The 23,411-nt window shown below is 35.0% G+C and overlaps 2 protein-coding genes across 2 annotated transcripts; both read right to left on the bottom strand.

The window, feature by feature from the left end:
• Nucleotides 1-211: 211 nt before the first annotated feature.
• On the bottom strand, nt 212-8,815 carry LOC138315357 (sushi, von Willebrand factor type A, EGF and pentraxin domain-containing protein 1-like). Its single transcript, XM_069256318.1, has 6 exons — nt 8,332-8,815; nt 6,023-6,116; nt 4,681-4,860; nt 3,284-3,454; nt 2,228-2,404; nt 212-395 (listed from the first exon to the last, which is right to left on the bottom strand). The coding sequence occupies exons 1-6, from the start codon at nt 8,632-8,634 to the stop codon at nt 217-219; spliced, it is 1,104 nt and encodes a 367-aa protein (XP_069112419.1). The 5' UTR covers nt 8,635-8,815; the 3' UTR covers nt 212-216.
• A 4,903-nt stretch (nt 8,816-13,718) lies between these two features.
• On the bottom strand, nt 13,719-20,674 carry LOC138315358 (E-selectin-like). The gene is made up of 4 exons (XM_069256319.1): nt 19,531-20,674; nt 18,168-18,347; nt 16,564-16,740; nt 13,719-14,621 (listed from the first exon to the last, which is right to left on the bottom strand). Exons 1-4 carry the CDS (start codon nt 19,613-19,615, stop codon nt 14,443-14,445), a joined length of 621 nt encoding a protein of 206 aa, XP_069112420.1. The 5' UTR covers nt 19,616-20,674; the 3' UTR covers nt 13,719-14,442.
• Between the last annotated feature and the right edge of the window lie 2,737 nt (nt 20,675-23,411).

The following is a 23,411-nucleotide window of genomic DNA, read 5'->3' as shown; positions in this document are numbered from 1 at the left end:
ATTGAGGAGGAGACCTGTGTCCATCGCTCAAACTACAAATATTGAAATTGAGGAGGAGTACTTTGTCCATCGCTCAAACTACAAACACTGAAATTGAGGAGGAGACCTGTGTCCATCGCTCAACCTACAATCATTGAAATGGAGAAGGAGAACTTTGTCCATCGCTCAAACTACAAACACTGAAATTGAAGCAGAAACAAGTTTCCATCGTTCTAACTACAGACACTGAAATTGAGGCGAAGACCAGCTTCCATCACTCTGACACGTGACCTGCATACTGCCTGGATTAGTAGATGTGTAACTACTGTCACACGAGTAACTCACGACCCCTTGGTATGATAAAGATCCATAGGACATTCCAGTAACTCCAGGAGGCCAGCCCGGATCTCCACAATCTAAACGTAAAAAAGTAACTTCTAGATAATCTTATATAGAAATAGTATTGTGACCTCACTTCGAGGCAATGTATCACTAACGTATTAGTGGTTTCTTGTTGATATTGCTAACTGCAAAAATAATTACAAAATTATGAATGATGGTTTTAACACTATGTGGTGTTTTTATACTTCTTAGTTATGGCTATAACTCGAAAGCTGTACAATATGTTGGAGAGAGAAATAAATGGAAGCCCGCAAGGACCGAGAACTGCTATCTCTTACACATTTTACACGGTTTGCAAATTTGCTAGCCAAGGCTATTCAGCACGACACTCCCCTTGGACCCTTGGGGGTTTCACGTCAAAATTGAAGTTCCAGCTATGAAGCTCTTCGCTGGATCACCAGTGGCGTTCCTTCCATTTATGTAATAAGCAACCAATGCAACAGCTTGATATAAAGATTGAGAAAATGACAACGCTCTTTGCAAAATAAAAAAAAAGAAAAAGAAAAAAGAAAAGAAAACATATGCGACTGATTCAAAATACTAAAGCTTTGCTTATTTGTGAGTTATTTGTTCGGACACCAGTACTTGTGTTCCATGCTTCATTGGGAAAAATTATCCCGAGCGAGATTGAACAATACGGTACTCTCTCTGAGTATCACATTATGATTGGATGCGGCTAGGTTCAGCCGACCAATGAAAACGCGCTTTCCATATGTGAACAACACTGAACAGAAGTGATGGCAGTGACCATTGAGGCATGGTATATCTGTCAACAGCATCTTCCAGCGAATTCAAGAAGGGTTATATTTACTATTTATTAAATGTTTTAGACCAACTATATCAGGTAGTTGGATGCCTTTCAAGCAAGGAAATAGATGCATACGTGGTTTCTATTTCACAACGTTAAATAAAATGTTTAAAAAAATAGACTTAAATCTCATAAGATTGGATACACTGAAGCATATCTAACAATTAATATATCTTAAATAAAAAGGGTGAAACTGCGGTGATCCAGCAGATGGTTCAGTGCGGAACATTTTGACGTGCATCCGCCAAGGGATTCAGAAAGAGTAAAGTGGTATACAAAAACAGGAATGTTTCAGAAGGCAAAAATTGGAGCTAGTGCTGTAGATGGGTATACAATGATGAAGTTATAGAAAGAAAGAAAATCCCTGGGGCTTACACAGAAATTCTATGGATATATTTAATTCTGTTCCGGCTATATTGAGGATAAAACTCTCTTCATATTCATTGTGTGAGATTGTATTTACATATGTATTAATTTTTTTTTAATTCCTGGATATGTATTGTGCTTTATCATATGGAATTATGCATGCCCGGAAACCTATTCTCCCGTATTATGTAACTCTCCCATAGGTTACATTTTACTGTCAAATATGTGAGAGTCACATTAAAGACAGTAAACGGTAACATACGAGTATAGGACAGATACGGGTAATTATCTGAGAATTATATACAGAAAGAACAATAGATGACTTTAATTAATGCGCTATTGTTGATATCTTTACATATCAGTTACAATCAAACCAAGAATGAGACTATGTTCAGCTTAGACATAGATATACGAGTTAGGTATCATACATAAACTATGGGACACGGAACACTAAACTACATATACCTGATGTTAATTTTATTTGCAAAATTGCTATCCCAAATGCAAATTAAAGGAGGGGGCTTTGATAGACTTGCCCTACTCTTGTTATCTTTACATCATACAATAAAAACAATCTGAAAGGGAATACCAATTAATCATCATTTTAGTTTCACCTAGTATGCTAGATCAATAAGTTTTATATTTGTATGACGTTATTACATGTTTACTCACATACTGGGTTACACGTGATATCCAATGTTTGCCAGATTCCCTGAGAGTTACAGAACCTAGTTCCGGTCCCAGATACATGTGTATATCCTGTGTCACATGTGTAGGTGATAGTACTTCCGGCAGGTGCCGCAGTTGCCGTTGTTACCGCATTCTGGATTGGTGATACGATCACGCAATCTGAAATTTGAAGGGTTGTTATGTTACAAATTATCGATGTTAGTCTTTCTTTCATTGAAACTTGTTACTAAAATGCTTAGAAACTAAACAATTGAATACGAAACAAACTGGTACTGGTTTCAAACATTTAGCATCTACAACAAAAATGCTTACCTTCTTGATTATAACAAACTAAATAATGTCAATTTATTTACGCGTGCAACTAAATTATATTTTGTGGGCGTGCGCAATTTGAAAAAAATAATCGCCATGAAACAATGCCAACTACAGGACTTTACTCGCGCGTGAAAATGTTATTAGGCACGAATAATGCAAATTCACGTTGCCGCGATAACATAGTGATTTGCAGTAAAAAAAGTTGATTAATTTATGTTAGAGACTATGGATTTTCAAAACAATGAGAAAATTTGAGATGCGTCAAGCCATTTCTCCTTAAAGATAATAACTAATACCAAAATATCAATGACGTGATATTACCCAATTCAACAGTGGAAATAATTCTCAAGATATGATCGAGGTCACTGAAAACTGGGGAGATAATGCAATTAGATTATAAATCGTTCCGTAAATCATGGACGAAATCAGTCATAAAATGTAGGTCAACTTCTTGTCAAATAAAAGTTTCAAATCAGAATCCAGAGAATGCTAGTTTTCAGCACGCAACCCTTTCATATACGATGTTGTTTGGTTTTTATTATATATAGACAGTTGATTTAATTTCATTAAAATTACCATATTTTAGGGCCTGGTGGTTCAATATATGATTAGCTTAATTATTGCATTTGTTTTATCATTGTCAATTTATGACATAAGTTTGATTTACTACAATGAATAATGAATGGATCAATAAACATCATAATTCACTGTTGACATAGATACCTGGTATACATTCCAAAGACGCTTCGGACCAATCTCCATTCGCTTGACATAAAATGTTACCGGAACCGGAAGCGGTAAATGTTGGTCTGCATTGAAATGTCCTATTTGAACCTATCGTTGTATCCCCCGGTGCAATAACTGCATTTGAAACACTTGGAGGTGACCCACAGTCTAAAATAAGAAGAAATACTAAAATCAATAGATATATTACAATTCATTCAGAAATAATAGGGGGATTCACCTGTCTAGATGTATCCTGACACATAGGCACATAATTATTTTGTTACAAAAACCGACCAATATTAAGATAAATTTATAAATTTGTTATGTTCAACATCAACAAACTATATAAATCTCGGTTAAAGAACTCCTAAAGATATTTCCCAACAACGTTGCTATTCACAAAGGACCGCAAAACAATACAATCAAAACAGGGAAAAAGCAACATCCTTGCCATTGCTGGTTTACGTTGCAGACGACGTCTACCTCCGGTCACGTGCTGAGGTTCGAAGGAGTTATTTCACTTGGGATATTTCCCTCAGGGGTTATTTCCCTGGGGTTATTTCACTCGGGGGTCATTTCCATTGGATTATTTCACTCAGGTGTTATTTCCCTTGGAGTTATTTCCCTCGCCTTCCAATTCCGGTGAAATATCTCACTTATTCAATTTCATGTGATCAAGTTTAATCCAATCAGAATATTTTAAATGAAAGTGAGATGTAATAATACAGATCATGAAATGAAGAGAGTCTTATTGTTTTGTTTGTTTTTGTTTTCATTAGAACATAACTTATTTTATTACACTAGCAAGCTTGTTGACTATATATGCTATAGCTAATTTTTGGGAGGAAGCCAGAGTCTGTGGGAGAAAACCTACTGGGACGCTTCCAGTAGTCGTGAAGAACCAGAAGTCGTAATTTCGGGAAAAGATTATTGTTTGCATCTCATGAAACGCACTATCTTCACATAAACAATACAACACCACCATGAAGTACTCTTGAGCAGCTCCAGACAATCGGAAATCTGGACGCACAGCAGAATATGCCCAAAATCACGACTACTGCTGGTTGTATCCCAGTACCTGGTGCATCTAAATTCATCGCTCAGCTCAGAATGCAATCAGAGAATAAGTCATTTAATCTCCTCAAAATGTGGATATTTTATTGTAATTCATATTCTAATGATTATGCTATTAATCATGAAATCAGAAAACAAAAAAAGAACTGTCAAAATCAAAATATCTTATTTCTATATGGCAAGAACAGATTTGTGGTCATGTTACATCTACCTAGTTCTGGACAGGAATATGATATTTTACAGCATGATACGATGGGATTGACTTAGTGTGAGGTTAACTTTTCCAGTGTTTTATTCTACATATGAATTATATGAATTACCTGTACAATGATCATTCGTTTCCGACCAGTTTCCGTTTGCCAGACAGGTGACAGACCTGTATCCTATGTAGCCCGTATCACAATACATGTAGCGTTTGACCCCGACCGAGGTCATTGTGTCAGAATTGTCATATGAGTACCCTTGGCCGCGATGTGAAGGTTCTATCGTAGGCCCGCATGCTGAAACAAAGACAATGGAAAATGGTAATGATTTCTACACACTGTTAGGCTGTCGCTTGAAATTGATAAATATATTAAAATGTTTCCATAAAAGCAGTTATTATTATTGCACAGTGCTCAAATGTTGCCCTCCGTACAGAGTATATTGACAGTAGATGTGGAATTACATATGTCACCATAAGATGAAACAAGACATGGTACTTTGATTGAGTATTACTCAATCAGTTGAGTGGGGTTTCTCAGTTTAAATGACAGTGGAAACTGTTGTATATTTCTTTCAAATTCTAGACTTCATTATTAACTATTTTGATGAAAGGGATCCAGAGGGCACCAACCATATGCTAATCTATGTCAGACCAAGAAGAATACTCTTGTCCCTCTTTCCTTTCATCCTTTTAAATGTTTGGTACAACCATAACGTAAAGCATAACACCAAGCTACCTCAAGTGGCAGGCAAACTTCAATATGGATCTCGGATAAGGTTGAATTTATTTAAAATAGATGTGCATTGGACGAAGAGAATTGGCAGTGAGAAGCACAATCCTCACAACAGTGCCGCATCGATACACCAGAGAATACTTTCATCGATATGCTACCTATTTGGTTTGTTTTAAAATAGATATGATGCATATTTAAATGGCCATAAATCGACGCTTATTTATTGTTTTTTCCACATTCACATTGATGTTATTGTGCAAGATCTACATTACTTAGTGTTTGTGTCATTATATCTATACTTAGTCTAAAAATGTACATTCTATTATCGCCTAAAATATTTCGCACATAGGTGGATGCAACAAAGGGTTTATTCAGATGGTAACCAACTCTACGATTAAGAAATTAGCATTTGTAATAAGTTAGTTACATAGTTCTTTGTAAATGGCAAAAAATAAATTTACTCGAATATACCACAGTCTCCAAAAGTATTTATATAATAAAAAATAAATAAATAAAATTTCGCGTATTTCACAGACAGCCGGAATTCACGAACATTAATCGCCACGAACGAGCACTAACTAGTTATAAATGTTATAAGTGACAAGATTTTATAGAACACCACAAAGTTTAAGTTGCCACGAAAATCATTAGGTTTTAGTATACAAAGAGTAAATACAGCCCTGATAGGTATAACAGAACAATGTAGTATAGTCTGGTCACTTACCTGTTACAACACACACACTGGACCCGGACGACAGAGGGACACATGAAGTGTAATTTGGACAGCTGTGGTCTCGGCACGGTCCCATCAAAGAATTCTGAGGAAAAATGCCTGCTGTTTAACACGATTAACGAATGTGGAGTGATCTAGAGTTAATTTTGCCTTGTTTTCTATAGTGTGTAGAAAACACAACTTGGAACCGTTGCAATTTTTTTTCTTTGTACCGAGACATAGTGTTCGTAATATCGGTTGCATGCATGCACTCAGCGTTGGAAAACGGAATGACAAGGTTGTCCACACTACCAGTATAATGGGGGGAGGGTGTTGTCGGGTAGCCAGAAGAACGTGTATCCTGATTGGGAAGATAAAAACCTGTTAAAGAGGGCTATGCAAATATTCTACAATTAAACAAAAACATCTCTAAATTTGGGTTATTTTTGAGCATCAACTCTACAGCAAAATTTGCCAAGAGTTTTTGTATCTTTTTGGAGACGCTATAATTCTCATTCAACATTTTATAATAGCGAACACTCTTAATAGTGCCGTAATGACACTGTCCTATTCATATGTTACGGAGTATAACTAGTGGATTCCAATAAGGAGCTTAATTCATTTCCTATGTGATCTTACAGTTTAGCATCAAAGCTCACGTTTTGCATCGCTTATCTAGCTGACTTACTCAGCTGAAAATTGTATTTGTTGTTTCGGCACCTAAAGCATGTATCTATATTTGCTTTTAATATAAGATAAGGACAAAATGATTTACATCTCTGCAAGCTCTGCACACATTTTCGCCAAATTAAATTTACCTTTAAAGATGCTACACCGCTGACGAATGATATTTTGCTCTATCAAAAAAAGGAACAGACGAATCTATGCTGTCCTCAGTTACAAAAGTTACTTACTTTACACAATTACCTCCATTGAAAAGTTTGAGCTTCGTATTTTACTTCAAAATATTACAAATAATTGATTATGTACCGAAAAAGCCCATGGTACTATTGAATGAAGTAGTGATTGCACATTCACCAAAAGCATAACAAGTTTTAAGTAAATTATTAATAAAATTATTACCCACTGATCGGATGTTGTCAGATCCAAGTGATAATAAATATCCGAATTTTAATCAGTTTAATGAACCTGGGTTAACGATATTGCAGGAAATGATGAGATGCAGTGATAATAATTATACAAAAAACAGCCCCATCTTTGTATAAAAGGGGTTCTTATTATGATGGTACAGCTATGTGTCAACAGTTAACCTTTACACTTTTGTACTAAAAGTGTAATTGAGTTTTAAACTTGATTCACTCTCAATCATGGTTTCTGTTATTATTAGCCCTTTTTACAAACTGAGCACATCTTTTCTAAGTCACTGATGCATGACTTAATAAGTTTGTATAGTAATATAATACCATGTAAACACTGGTCACGTCGAAATCTTCATCATATCATGCTGAAAATGAACAAGGCTGATTAGATACCAGTAGTTTACTTTATTATCAATTATATTGTCCTCTTCATTTCTGGATTATTATTGGCTGATGTCATCACAATACAAATTCGACCTCTGCTTACATTTATATTATCGTATTAAAATGAATGATATGGTAATTAAATATAGAAAATAACAGTACTAAATACAGTCATTGTGTAAGTAAATTGTCTAGAAATAACCAGGCTCTTGAAAGCTTTCGAGAATGGATATATTCATCATTACATCAACCGAAAAGAAAAATATAGTAGAAGTAATTAATCAATTAAAAAAAAGTTAAAATTAAAAAAAAATAAAAAAAAAAAAAAAAAAAAAAATCAAAAGTGAACAAATCAAAAAATAAATGAGACATGTAACACTCCTTATATAGGATTTTATCCAAAGGAGGATACCAATTCAGAAAAAGGTTTTAGTAAAGAGTACAAATGTCGGTAATGTTTTTCCTTTTTACGTTTTAGTAATGACAGGTATAATAAATACATTTGAATAATTATCCTAATTAATAAGACTAACGTGATGTAATTGTTACACTTTCAGGTACCATTAAGACTACAAATAGCATTAACTTCTAAAACATCCACAACTGAAGAAATTTATTTCTGTTATTATTAGCGGAATGACGTTGGCCACGTTTACGTAGCTCTTTGCTTTCACTTTAATTTAAATTTCCAAAGACAAATTATCGTCAGTGTGGGTTAGGTTGATATCATGAAAGGAAAGAAAAAATGTCAAATTCTAAAGATGCTAACTGTAAGATGATTAACTATATAGAAAGTTGAACAGTTTTAAATACATGACTGTGATAATATTGACTTACCGAGATCACAGATGATCTGTCTCCATAGACACAGTTCAGCTCAAATCCAAAATATTGTGGTGCTGAATTGGCGTCGTCCTCAATAAGTCGACATCTTAAATCTGTTTTATTGAAGGTGAATGACTTACATCCGGTGTCCATTCCACAATACCGGGCACATCTATGTAGACTAGTCCCATTTCTAGACCAGTACCCAGTCTTAGACAAATAAGAATCCTGTAGGAACTGAGATAAATCTTGATGTATCCCAAGGGTCACAGGCGAAATATACAATAACAGTAATAATTTTGTTATTTTCGTCATTTTCACATTACTTTTCACTTAACTTGATTTTTTTATCGTAGATGTCGTGTGATTTTAGAAGATACGTTTGCGAAAACGAATATAGCACATTGAAACACGGAGAGAAGCAATCATTACTTAGAATGAAAGGGACGAGCGTCAAATTATGCTGTTATGGTAACTATCCTATACATCAGGTATTTTTAAGTGATGTTTCCGTTTGTCCACATATCTCAGATTGATCATTGAAGCATAAAACCGTGCTCTCTGTACAAACAAGTCTAATGATATGAGTTTAATTTGTATCACAATACGCTGTTTAATGCTACTTCCATGACCAATGAATGGATGTGTTTACTTTTGCAAAAATACGTCGATACCCTACTTACTGTATAGAATGAGCTTACCATCGTTTTGAATGCTCAATATTATTAACTTTGGTCCTAACTATCTTGTTTTCTCATGTTACATAACCATTCCTTAACGAGACCGATATTCTAAAGCATTCTAAACATGTTTAAAACATTCCTTCTGCGTATATATGCATCAACTGCATAAGACACAGTCTCTAAATTTCTTCTGCTGTGATAATAACAAAACTCATCCAGAAATTTTATAGTTTGTTTGACAGGGATCATCCAGAACGTTAGGTTTCGAATGCTTCGATCGTTTACTTTTATATAACATCGTGTTGTTGATTTTGTGGGTTTTGTTTTATTTACATCTATGAATTAAAAACGAAAAACGGGCATGAGCTAACGAAAATGAAAGTACGCTTTTTCCACGAATACAGTTCTCAGCGGACGCTTACATTTTATAACGTTACGTAAAAAATCCATTTTGTGGATCAAACAAACCAAATTGCGAGGTGGTGTACAAAATATTTTTACGTACGGATTGAGGGGTCATATGGTCATTTAGGGATAGTCTCCACATAGTTATTTGCTGAAATACTAAGTAGACAGATTTACAACTGAATTGTAGCTTTTACATAATATTTCAATGTAATAATGATAGTTTCAGTAAGCAGGCCAATCCATGCTGGGTAAAGCTTATACTCAGGTCTTTTATTGTACACTAAGTTTAGTTATATTCGATTGTTTATACATAACATAACAATTCCTTTTGGCGTTTTGGTGTTTGCGTCCTGTAGTTCGAAGCTTACATATTGATGCCTATATCTCGATACATATGATACATAAACCCCATCGCGTTTTTGTAAAATTATGATTATTGTTTATCAAAGTTTCCCCAGTTTTCATCCATATGGCGATATCAGTTGACGAAAAAATAAATTAGTTAATCAGACATCCCCTCGAACATTTATTATGTGGCAAATCTACCATTGGGCCTTGTTTGCATTACCGTTATGTTTGTCAATACATTGGTAGTTATTTTGTTTTCATCAGATTTCGATGAAAGTCCATATCAAAACCTCTCGAAATCTAAAACTCCTTTACAAGACATCAACAGATTAGATATGTGTAAAAATAGAGCGCAAGTGAAAAGCAAAATACTTTAAATATAATTTAAATATAAATTATTATATATATGTATTTCTTAAATAAAAACAACCATGCAATGATATAAGTTTCTTTCATATGTGAATATAAAGGAGAGAGATATTCCACCCGAGGGTCACACAATATTGTTAAACCAGAGGCTAGCCCAGGGTTTTACAACATTCTGTGATCCCGAGGGTAGAATATCCCTTCATATCCAAATATGAAAGAGTATTTTTCTCTTATACCTCCACGTTTGATATCAATTCGACAGAAAACGGGACTGCTATTTATTTTAGTATTCTAAACAAATAGCTCAAATAGGTGTCATGTACAATAATGATGAAGCCAATTAGGAGGGGAAGGGGGGGGGGGTTGCAACCTCCCGTCTCCATTTCCCAGGATGAGGGGGGCAAACATGTAACCCCCCCCCAATTTTCGCCGAGCGAAATGTTCTAAATAAAATAATTGACAGAAAAAAGGGTCCTGCGCGATATGTTCAAATGTTCAAGCACGTAATATTCAAACCTTTAATAATAAAAGTTTAATACATATGAACTAGATTGAAAATGTCTATGAAGGGATTCTACTATTTCAAAAAATGTCTCTTAAAAGATAAATCTGCTTATATGTCTTAGCAGGACAATTAATTCATTATTATTTTCTGTTACACAACAATGTGCCGACGGTGTGAAGCTGGTATGCTCAGATCGAGCAGGGTTGTACTATCATCTTTCTAAATGCAGGTAACTTTAAATCGGAAAATTACCATGCGGAGAACGCTTTAAAATAATCAAAATACATCATAAAACTCATCTCAGCCATTCTAAATCGTGTTAATTTTTCCCGACAGAGACCCCCTGGACCCTCAAACGCCTTCAGCGCTAGCGAATTCATCAGAATGCAATATGCAATATAAAACTCATCTCAGCCATCCTAAATCGTAATATTTTTTCCCGGGAGAACCTTTTGTGTGCCAAATTAAACAATGCAATAGCAATTATTGTAAAGGTGTGATTAAGCCCATTGTCTATTAGAACATTTAATAAATTACGTAAACACACTGGCCGACTTTGTCAAATTCAAATAAAGTTGTAAAATTACGCGGACTAATAGAAAATTAACGTACACATTTTGTGATTTAATAATAATTCCTTTAATATTGACCTATATATACGGTGGCTGATTTATGCCATTTCGTCTTTTCGCCCTGAAAAGACGAAACTTAAATGTCTTGATTCTCGTCTTTTTGTCTTTTCGCCCGAATGACGAAAATTAACAAATTTAAATTTCGTTTTTTCGCCGCGAAAAGACGAAAGTCAAACACGAAAAGTTGAAAGTGATATACGCTAATTAGCGCCTTTAATTTTCGTCTTTTCGCCTTCAAAAATCGGGGCGAAAAGACGAAAATTAACAAACCTTCAACTTTGTCTTTTCGCTCCGAAAAGACGAATATTGACAAATTTTAAATTTGGTCTTTTCGTCTTTTCGCCCCGAAAATTAACAAACCTTAATTTTCGTCTTTTCGTTTTTTCGTCCCGAAAAATTACAAATTACAGATATACTTCATATACGACGGAGATTATAATGTAATTTCTAATGTACAATTATGATGAAGACCATGCCAGGTATCGATTGATTGATGGGGCTTAATGTCCTTGTTCCGGTTATAACATAGCCCAGGACACACCATGTCATGCATGTAGTTTAAATGTCTTTTCAAATAATACAGTACATTTTACCTACTGATTGACTGTTATGATTAACTGTATTTGAGCAATTTCTTGGTACAAGTCCTTCCTATAAAGTCAAAGTCTTGACGAGTTGTCTTTCATAAATTATTTTGTTAACAAGTTGATCTGTGGTCCAAACGCTTTCAATATTACCCGCCGACAATTTTTTTTCAATTTGTGTTGGGGAGGCAACTCCAGTAAGTGCTATGTTTAGCATTTAAAGTTCATAATGTGGCTTACATATACAAGGCAATGTTTTGATAAGCGTAATTACTAAATAGGGCGATTAGAACACAAAAAAATAAGATATTAATAAATTTAAAAAAATGTATCAATCAAGCTAAAAGATTTGCGGAATGATGAATCTGTTATTGGCACGTGCCACTTGTGAGAAATCTACGTAACTGCTGTAAACATATATGTTTACTTCTGTTTTAATTCTTCTAATCTTAGTTATTGATTTAGAACCTGGTAATACTTATCAATTTAATAAATCGATTATTATCATAAACTACTTAGATGCTTCCATATTGAACAATTAACTCAAAAAGAAAAAAAAAATCAAAATGGCTTCCACACTGAACCGGAAGACGAAAAGACGAAAATTAGGGTTTGTTAATTTTCGTTTTTTGGGGCGAAAAGACGAAAAGACGAAAATTAAGGTTTGTTAATATTCGTCTTTTTGGGGCGAAAAGACGAAAAGAAGAGATTTTTGAAGGCAAAAAGACGAAAATTAAAGGAGCTACATGTAATTAGCGTGCATCACTTTCGTCTTTTCGTGTTTTATTTTTCGTCTTTTCGCGGCGACAACACGCAATTTAAATTTGTTATTTTCCGTCTGTTCGGGGCGAAAAGACGAAAAAACCAAATTTAGGGTTTTATTAATTTTCGTCTTTTCGGGTCGAAAAGACGAAATGGCACAAATCAGCCACCGTAGATATATAACGATAACAAACGCTTTTAATGTTAAGATCACAGAGGAGCCTGTATATTATAAAATTCTGAAAAATACTGGCAAAAAATCACACTCGACAAATTCACACACGTGTAAACGGATGAAGGATTGTACCACGGACGAATATTGGTATGAATAGTACATTGGCTAAAATCTACATTGAACAACATATTTACATCTAACTATTGTATCCTACAATAAATAAACAAAACCATGTCCTCAAAACACAAACATACAAGAAAGAACAAACGAACTTGATGTAGATCAACAATGCTGAAATTGTTGTCTATACAAGAACTTCCAGCGGTAATAATACATAAAACATTTTTTTTCTAAATTTTATCATTATTTGGTTTGAAATTTAATCGAGTATTTTCATTGGTGTCGATTTTGTTCGTCAAGCAAGGGAAAAATGATGTTCCCGTTTGTAAAGATTGACTGATACTGTGGCATAATGATTTCATATAAAAATAGAAAATAAATTGATAAATAAATTTCAATTTTGAAGATGGTATCCATAGTAGATTAACTCATATGAATTAGGTTTTATGTTATTGAGATATAACATCCAACTCTTATGATATTCATCATAAACCGTTTTTTTCATGAGTACGCTCAAGTTTCTGTGATAGCATCTCAATTATTAACATAGGTTAATACGCAAGTAAAATAATATGAGAATAAAAAATGAAAATTTCATTTCGCTTCTCCGCTTGAATCACGTTTTATTTGCATCTCAGTATTCTAAGTACACAATTTACACCCGATTTTATAAAACTGTATACCCAAATATATACGTAGTTCCTTAAAGAGTATGACCCAACTACACAATTAAATCTTTCTAAACGTAAACATAATACATATCACGAAACATACTTGATAATACATACCTAGCGATTGATCATTAATGGCTGAAGCGCTTACGTTGTAGCTTGTTAGATTCTAACATTTTATGTCAACCTCTCAACGTTTCACGAGCATTCCTTATCATAGGAAAATTCCTTGACCTCAAATCATATTAAGCAAAGCATAACAGAAATTAAGGACAAATCTAAACTCTTTATTTCTGAACTCAAGTAATGTTTTCCTATTGACAGGTAAGGTAATACATGTTTTAACGAATGTTCATAAAACTAGGTCTTAATTGGCTAGCTTCAGGTTTCAACATTCATTCACAGCAGGACAATGCCAAGCCACAAACAAGTGATCTTAGTAAAAGTATTTTACAGCTGATGAACATTCATCCTATCGATGATCTTCTTTCAAAGAGTTTCTTTCAACACGGGTTCCAATTAGCATTTGTCAAGTCTCTTGTTATTGCGTTTTAAGATTGCATAAAAAGATTAATCAAAGCGTGAATGTACTGTTTCAAAAAACTATATTAACTGTATATCTTACTACGGCCTACTGTGTTGAAATTAAAGAGGTGGGGGAGATCTTACCATTACAAAACTGAAATAGAGCTAATAAAACTAGGTGGCACCAACCTGATTTAAAACACTGAAATTGTAACGAGAAGAGTTACTGTCAGTCTAGCTATAATTTGATTATAAACACTTATATTAAGGAAAGGACCATTTATCATTGATATGAGTTCAAACTCTGAAATCGAGGCGGGTACCAGTTCCCATCGCTCAAACTACATACAATCAAATTGACGCGGTGACCAGTTTCCATCACTCTGACACGTGACCTGCATACTGCCTGGATTAGTTGACGTGTAACTACTGCTACACGAGTAACTCACGACCCCTTGGTATGATAAAGATCCATAGGACATTCCATTAACTCCAGGAGGCCAGCCCGGATCTCCACAATCTAAACGTAAAAAAAGTAATTTTAATGTTATCTCTTTTATTTGTAAGAAAATTTTACTGTGACCTCACTTCGAGGCAACTTATCACTTACGTATTAGTGGTTTCTGGTTGATATTGCTAACTGCAAAAGGAATTACAAAATTATGAATGATGGTTTTAACACTATGTGGTGTTTTTATACTTCTTAGTTATGGCGATAAGTCGAAAGCTGTACAATATGTTGGAGAGAGAAATAAATGGAAGCCTGCAAGGACTGAGATCTGTTATCCCACACACATTTTACACGGTTTGCAACTTTGCTAGCCAAGGCTATTCAGCACGACACTCCCCTTGGAACCCTTGGCGGATCTCACGTCAAGATTGAAGTTCCAGCTCTGAAGCTCTTCGCCACCTGCTGGATCACCACAGTGGCGCTCCTTCCATTTATGTAATAAGCAACCAATGCAACAGCTTGATATATAGATTGAGAAAATGTGGCAACGCTCTTTGCAAAAAAAAAAGATAAAAACATATTTGCGACTGATACAAAATACTAAAGATTTGGTCATTTGTTAGTTATTTGTTCGGACACCAATACTTGTGTTTCATACTTCAGTGACCAATAGTGTCACGATCGAGATCGAAGTTCAACTTCGCTAGCCAAGGGTAACAGTACTATACTCTCCCTGAAGTTCTAGCTTTCACATTATGATTGGATGTGGCTAGGTTCAGCCGACCAATGAAAACGCGCTTTCCATATGTGAACAACACTGAACAGAAGTGATGACAGTGACCATTGAGGCATGGTATATCTGTAAACGGCGACTTCCAGCGAATTCAAGAAGGGATATATTTACTATTTAACAAATGTTGAGACCAGCTATATCAGGTTGTTGGATGCTTTACAAGCAAGAAAATAAATGCATACGTGGTTTCTGTTTCACAACGTTAAACAAATTATGCAAAGATAGACTTAAATCTCGTGACAAAATTGGATACACTGAAGCATAAAACACCAAACAACTAATAAATAAATATCTCATTAATGTTTGGTATTTTGAATCAGTCGCATTTTTTTCAAAGGGTGCTTTTTATCGGTTGCTTATTATTTAATTGAAAGAGGTGAAACTGCGGTAATCCAGCAGGTGGCGTAGTGCGGAGCATATTGACGTGCATCCGCCAAGGGATTCAGAGAGAGTAAAGTGGTATACAAAAACAGGTTTCAGATAGCAGAAATTGGAGTTAGTGTTGTAGATGGGTGTATAATGATGAAGTTACGGAAAGAAGGAAAATCCCTTAATTCTGTTAAGTCTATATAGAGGATAAAATTTCATATAGAAGATAAAACTTCATATTCACTGTGTGAGATTTTTTTTTTAATAACGAAATATTCTTGGTTATGTATTATTCTTTATCATATGGAATTATGTATGCCCGGAGACCTATTCTCCCGTATTGTGTAACTCTCCCATAGGTTACATTTAACTGTCATATATACTAGAGTCACATTTAAGACAGTAAAAGGTAACATATAGGACATTTACAGGTAATGATCCCATTATCTGATAATTATATACAGAAAGAATGATAGACGACATCACAACTGTGTTTCAATCGATGCGCTATTGTTGATATCCTTAACTATCTGTTACAATCAAACCAAGAATGAGACTTTGTTCAGCTTAGACATAGATATACGAGTTAGGTTTCATACATACACTATGGGTCACGTGACCCTAAATGACAAATACATACAGCTGATATTAATTTCATTTTAGAAATGGCTATCCTCAGTACAAATTAAAGGAGGGGGCTTTGATAGACTTGCCCTATTCTTGTTATCATAACATCAAGCAATAAAAACAATCTGAAATGAAATACGAATTACCATCCATTTAGTTTCAACCTAGTTTGCTAGATCAACAAGTTTTATATTTATATGGCGTTATTACAGGTTTACTTACCTACAGGGCTGCACGTGATATCCAATGTTTCCCAGAATCCCTGAGAGTTACAGAACCTATTTCCGGTCCCAGATACATGTGTATATCCTGTATTACATGTGTAGGTGATAGTGCTTCCGGCAGGTGCCGCAGTTGCCGTGGTTACCGCATTCTGCATTGGTGATACGATCGCGCAATCTGAAATTTGAAGGGTTGTTATATTACAAACTATAGATGTTTTCCCCTCATTGGAACTTGTTACTGAAATGCTTAGCAACTAAACAATAAAACGCGAAACAAACTGGCACTGGTTCAAAACATTTAGCATCTACAACGAAAATGCTTACCTACTTGATTATAACAAACTAAATAATGTTAATTTACTTTCGAGTGGGACTACATTTCGCGTATTTTGCGCGCGTGCGGAATTCGCATAAATTAATTAAGAAACAATGCCAACTAAAAATACAATACAGGACTTTACTCGCACGTGAAAATGTTGTTAGACACGAATACGCAAATTCACGTTGCCGCGAAAACATAGTGATTTGCAGTAGTAAACATCGATATTATCAAAATTATGCACACATTCTGTATATATGTCTTAGTTTGTTTGCTATTTAATCTCTGTGCTTTATTTTACATTTTGTGCCAATAACATAATTTATGTTAGAATTTACAAAACAATGAGAAAATTTGAGTTACGTCAAGCCATTTCTCCTGAAAGATAATAACTAATACCAAAATATCAATGACGTGATAATATCCAATTCAACAGTGGAAATAATTCTCAAGATATAATCGACGTCACTGAAAACTGGGAAGATAATACCATTAGATTATAAATCGTCGCGTAAATCATTGACGAAATCGGTCATAAAATGTAGGTCAACTTCTTGTCAAATAAAAGTTTCAAATCAGAATCCGAAGAATGCTAGTTTTCAGTAGTCTGCAAGCAAACCTTTCGTATACAATGTTGTTTACATATTGGTTTGTATTATGTATAGAGTCTGTGGGAGAAAACCTACCTGGAGCATCTAAATATCATCGTGACCAAGAGAAAATCTTTGAACCTTGGCTACATTACCAATAATTCAGTCAACTGAGTTCCAATACAATTGTTGTTGTTGTTGATAATTTAGTAACGAATGTCACTCCATATTTACATGTCTACTAGGAAAACTAGGATATAATAAAAATCCTTCTGGAATATCTCAGCTCAGAATGATATCCGAAACTTAGTCATTTTATCTCCATAAAATATGGATATTTTTAATGTTATACAAGCTCTAATAATTATTTGCGCCGTGTTTCACCTACCATGATTATTTGTTTTACTTATGAAATCAGAACTGTCAAAATCAAAATATCTTATTTTAAGTAACAAGGATAAGCCAAATGGCTTAAAATAATAAAGAACCTGAACCCGAACTTGAAACTACTTACTTACCATTTGTGATGTCATTATGAAAACTCAACACATGGCAATAACGGATTTATGGTCATGTTACATCTACCTAGTTCTGGAGAGGAATATGATATTTTAAAGCATGACACTATTGGAATAACTTAATGTGAGGTAACCTTTCTAGTGTTTTATTCTAAAAATGAATTATGTAAGTTACCTCTACAATGATCACCCGGTTCTGACCAGTTTCCGTTAGCCAGACAGGTGACAGACCTGTATCCTATGTAGCCCGTATCACAATACAAGTAGCGTTTGACCCCCACCGAGGTCATTGTGTCAGAATTGTCGTCAGAGTTATGGTAGCCACGATTTGCATGTTCTATCGTAGGTCCACACGCTGAAACAAAGGCAATGGAAAATTGTTATGATTTCTACACACTGTTAGTTATCGCTTGAAATCGATACATCTATTAAAATATTTTGATAAAAGTAGTTATTATTATTGCACAGTGCTCAAATATCGCTCTCCGTACTGAGTTGTGCATGATACAAAGAAGACGAACAGAAGAATTGATGTTGTTTAGGAGCATATGTCACCATCAGATGAAACAAGGCATCGTACTTTGATTGTGTATTACTCAATCAGTTAGATGACAGTGGAAACTGTTGTGTTTTCTTTCCAAATTCTCGACTGCATTATTTTACTATTTTGATGAAAGGGATCCAGAGGGCACCAACCATATGATAATCTATGTCAGACCAAGAAGAATACTCTTGTCAGTTTTTCCTTCGCCCTTGTAAATGTTTGGTACAACCATAACATATACTCTGCATAACACCAAGCCACCTCAAATGACAGACAAAATTCAATATGGCCATACTCATCTCGGCTGAGGTTGACATATGGACCAGGCACAGGACGAATGGAATTTGCAGTAAGAAGCGCACAATACAGTATATCATCGATACACCAGGGGATACTTTCACTATCGTTATATCCATTTCTGGACTCGTTCATAATACAACTGGAGACAGTTTCTTCTGAAAGCAATCCCTGGTCTATCGAGCTATAAGTATTATACTTGTCACCATTATCTTATCTATCGTTCTTTCTCCTGTTTTATCATTATTAACTATGTCATTTACAGTGTTTTTCTTTTATAAATTCATCTAATTTAGAGAGAACTGTTTGAGACAGTTTCCTTGGTGGGATTGAGCTGAAACCTTGGGATTCAGCGGAAACCTGTCTTGAATGATCGTAATTTGGTCAAGAAAATTGCTATCTTCCGGTTTCAAAAATCAAGGTTGCCAGATCATACTGCAGACAAAGTTATTTTCCCTTGCGATGAAATTTCGCATACAGTCGGAATTCGCGAACATTATCGCCACGAAAGATCACCAACCAACTACATTGCAAGATTTTTAAAGAACATCACGAAACTTAATTGTCCCCAAAATGTTGCTAAACACGAACACGTGAATTAAGTCGCCACAAAAACAATTAGGTTTACAGTATACAAAGAATTTCATCTGGGACAAGATTCAGTCCTGATGGTTATAACAGAACAGTGTAGTCTTGCCTGTTACAACACACACACTGGACCAGGACGACAGAGGGACACATGAAGTGTAATTTGGACAGCTGTGGTCTCGGCACGGTCCCATCTAAGAATTCTGAGGAAAAATGAAAAATGCCGGTTATTTAACAAGCTTAACGAATGTGGAGTGGTCTAGGATTAATTTTGCCTTGTTTTCGACACAGTGATTTGCTTGTATCTACCTTGGCACCATCACAAATTGTTGCTGACACCTATAAATAGCCGCACTTAACCTTTCGGGTTATAGAATTCCCAAACGAACTCGCCTAAACATAACAACAGCTGAAAGTGTGACGCTACGGAAACCTGTCCGAGATATCCCGGTTTTACCTACTTGACAAGTTCACAAGTTACCTGATTTATAATCTCTAGTTGTGTTCAGCAGACGACATATGTGTGCACTATAAAATTTTACACAAAGTCAACATTATCGGTTTATAACAAACATTTTGATAAGAGAAAATCACACATTTTCTGCCAGGCAACCCAGATTGCTTGAATTTCCCGCGATGTGTTTTGATTGTCATCACCAATGTAAATAACATGGCGACGATTCCAATCACTCTACTGTCAGTAAAATACAAACCTCAGAAAATAAGATGTCTAACAATTTTTACATGCCATGAACATTGGTTCTACATCATACACCGTGCAGATAGTTTCGCCTATATACCTACCAGATAAAAAGCCAGTCTGATCTTCATTTATTATCTTACCTAAAACTGTTTTGATTCTTTTTGAGATTACCCCTCAAGCAATTTTATATGTGATATTTAATAGTGTAAATTGCACTCCCGAAATATAAAACGTATTTACAGCGAGACCACCATGTCGCTCAATCGGTAAAGCTCTTGGCTAGTTTTCGGATGTCCCAGTGTTTGAGCTCCGGACTGGCCTCTATACACTTGTCTCTGTTGTATATCAATATATGCGTTTACCATATTTTTAGGTCACCTGAGCCGAAGTCTTAAGTGACCTATTCTAATCGCCTTTGTTCGTCGTCGTCCGTCGTATGTCCGTCGTCAATTTACATTTTCGACTTCTTCTTCTAAACCACTGAAGCAATTTTAATGAAATTTTGCACAAATCTTCGTCGGCATAAGGCCAATCACAATTGTGAATTGTATGGTCCCCACCCCCCAGGAGACTGTGGGAGGGGCCAAAAGTTGTAAAATTGACGTATATTTCAAAAACCTTCTTCTCCACTCACAGATGTGGTAGAAACAAATACTATTCATAGATAGAAAGGTCTTAAGGTCCTTAACAAAAATTGTGAATTATATGACCCTGGGGTCTCTCGTTTCCCCCTGGGGAGAGGGTCAAGTTTACTAAAATTTATATAGGGGAAACACATTTATGAGCATTTTTTGTCATTTGTAATAGGAAATAAGCCAAATATTGTCAGAATTATCAGTATTAAACGGCCATTGAATCCTATTAACAAATATTCCATGACTGACCCCAAGGGGCCTTAGGGGCGGGTTCAAAAGGGGTCAAATAGGTTAAAAGTTCAAAATCTTCTGCTGAAATTCTGGAAATGGTAGGGAATCAAATTCTTTTCATAGAAGGAAATGTCTTAAGGTCCTTTACAAAAAATGTGAATTATATAACCCTAGGGTCTCATGTTTAAGAAGCTAAGATGAGACAGTAATTATTTAGTTAATTTTCCTTTGTGATGAAACATACATCATAATACAACATCACTAGATGCTGACACGTTTAAGTACTTGCTTGGTACCACATTAATTAATTAACATAATACATTTGATCTTCACATTAACATAAGAAAGAAATCTTGTGGGTATTAGGTACCTGCCCACATGTTAACTATTCTGTGTTTGCATATTACAGGGTTATCTCCCCTTTCTGGTAGGTAATCATTTTGACATCATTGCTTTGTGTGCAAATATGAATTACACGGAAAGAGAAATATTTCACAAGATATGATTGGCCAGTTGGTTTTCAAATCTGCTAACATGAGGGAGGAAGGTCAAGAACGGAGATAAATATCAATGGAAACTCCTCGGATGTGACACAAGAGCATCCATTTTGAAACTAAGGGAGCATTTTCATAACAACTGGTTGCCACTTAGGACACAACCTCTCGAAAAGTGTTAGTTCATCAATTTGTTTGTTGTCCGTCTCGAGGAAGATATTGTTAAATTCGATCTTTTAAAATACGACAATTGAAGTTGAACATTACAATATCTATTAATTTTCTTATGCGCAATTAAGGCGTAATTAGGTTTTCCGACGATGAAAATGTTTGATTTTCTTAGATATTCTTACACCTATCACATCCGAGGTAATGTTTCACATTACAGGAGTACCGATTGGACAAATATAGGTTACGACTAACTATCTGTCGGGGTGTATAGGGGTATGCAACTCGCTGGATATCTATTAACTATGTTAAACTTCCGGTAATATATAAAATACGGAATGGGTAAATTAAACGACGCAATGAACATTACACTATGAATTGAACATACATAAAATAGGGACGAAAGTGAGGGTCTAAAACCTATTTCGTCAGTGTTTAGAGTATAATTTTAGAGTATGTTACGTTTTTTGCTGGATGCCTTTTCCTGTATGCTTCCAACGAACTATGTTGTGTGTTATCATTGTAATGGATTTACTCTTGAAATTAATGAATTGCGGTCTTGGCTTCTGAAAAGCTCTTCGGCTGAACAAAAGGAAAATCAAGCAAAATATTAATTTCCTGTCCTGGAGCCGAAATCCTTACAAAAATGTTTCCCGAGTCATTTAATATAGAGTATAAGATAAGAACTGTACGCGTACTTATATAGTAGTATATATATACATAATAGTTATATGTAGACAATAGAATACTAGGAAAAACATGGAATGTGATGAGCATTTTGAGCAGCAGAAAGTTTGGATTGGTATATAAGTAATTTAAGTCATTAGATGTCTAATCATTGTAGCATATAGATGTACACATCTTCGTCTTCGTCCTACGATCGAGTCTTTGGGGTGGACGGGCGTGAGGTCCTCTGACAGAGGTCAGTTATAAAATATCCTCTTGTATTTGTTCTATGCGACTTAAATAAAAACAAAAAGTTGTTCCATACATATCTATGAATCTATCTTAGATTAAATAATCACATTGCTCCCAAGGATGAAATATCGTCAAGTCGGACGACAATCTCAAAACACATTGAGCTACAATATACATGTATACTAAAAAAATTACAGTAGTACAGTACACGAGCATATTTCCAGTGCATCTTATAGAGATCGATACTTTTCATATTTAGAGTCATAAGAATGTAATTTGTCCTTTCTATTTATAGTTCTGCTATAATAGCTATTATGAGGATGAGTTCAATGAATAATTAACCGGAACCACATTTTCCCCTACAGTTGATCTGGTTTACCTGGTGATCACCCGAGGAGGGACGTACCGTCATATATACCTTATGTATAGACAAGCACATTTACATGTTCTATTTTTGTTTGTTTTTAGATATGCATTTTCTGTGAAGATTTTAACAAAACAAAGCATTAGGAATATAGTGAACCCTCAATAATTCGGACACCTTGATTCCAAGCCTAAATAGTCCGAATTACGAATTTTCTGGACAGACGAATTCTATGTTCTTACTCAATATTTAACGACACGTAATCTTAACTCTGACATTTCCGTCCAGACTATCGGTGTCCGGATTATCAGGGGTCCACTGTATTGATGTTTAATACGTAGAACATTTACTTTTGCTGTTAAAATATATTGATACTTTAAATAATTTACTCGATGGCCGGCAGCGACTGGCAAAACACAACTCCTACAAAATGTGTTTCGTAGCTAAATATTCATTGAAGTACAAATCACAAATAGA

This window comes from Argopecten irradians, chromosome 2 (assembly GCF_041381155.1).
Source record: "Argopecten irradians isolate NY chromosome 2, Ai_NY, whole genome shotgun sequence".
Lineage (NCBI taxonomy): Eukaryota > Metazoa > Mollusca > Bivalvia > Pectinida > Pectinidae > Argopecten > Argopecten irradians.
The sequence above is the reverse complement of the archived record's forward strand: the minus strand, read 5'-3'. Positions and strand labels throughout refer to the sequence as shown.

Coding starts and splice junctions, on each gene's coding strand:
- LOC138315357 (XM_069256318.1), bottom strand. CDS start 8,634: ATGACGAAAATAACAAAATTATTACTGTTATTGTATATTTCGCCTGTG. Junction 2,405..3,283: donor GTCTTTGGAATGTATACCAG/GTATCTATGTCA, acceptor TTCAAATTTCAG/ATTGCGTGATCGTATCACCA. Junction 396..2,227: donor TATCACGTGTAACCCAGTAT/GTGAGTAAACAT, acceptor TTTTACGTTTAG/ATTGTGGAGATCCGGGCTGG.
- LOC138315358 (XM_069256319.1), bottom strand. CDS start 19,615: ATGGGACCGTGCCGAGACCACAGCTGTCCAAATTACACTTCATGTGTC. Junction 18,348..19,530: donor CAGTGTGTGTGTTGTAACAG/GCAAGACTACAC, acceptor CCTTTGTTTCAG/CGTGTGGACCTACGATAGAA. Junction 14,622..16,563: donor TATCACGTGCAGCCCTGTAG/GTAAGTAAACCT, acceptor TTTTACGTTTAG/ATTGTGGAGATCCGGGCTGG.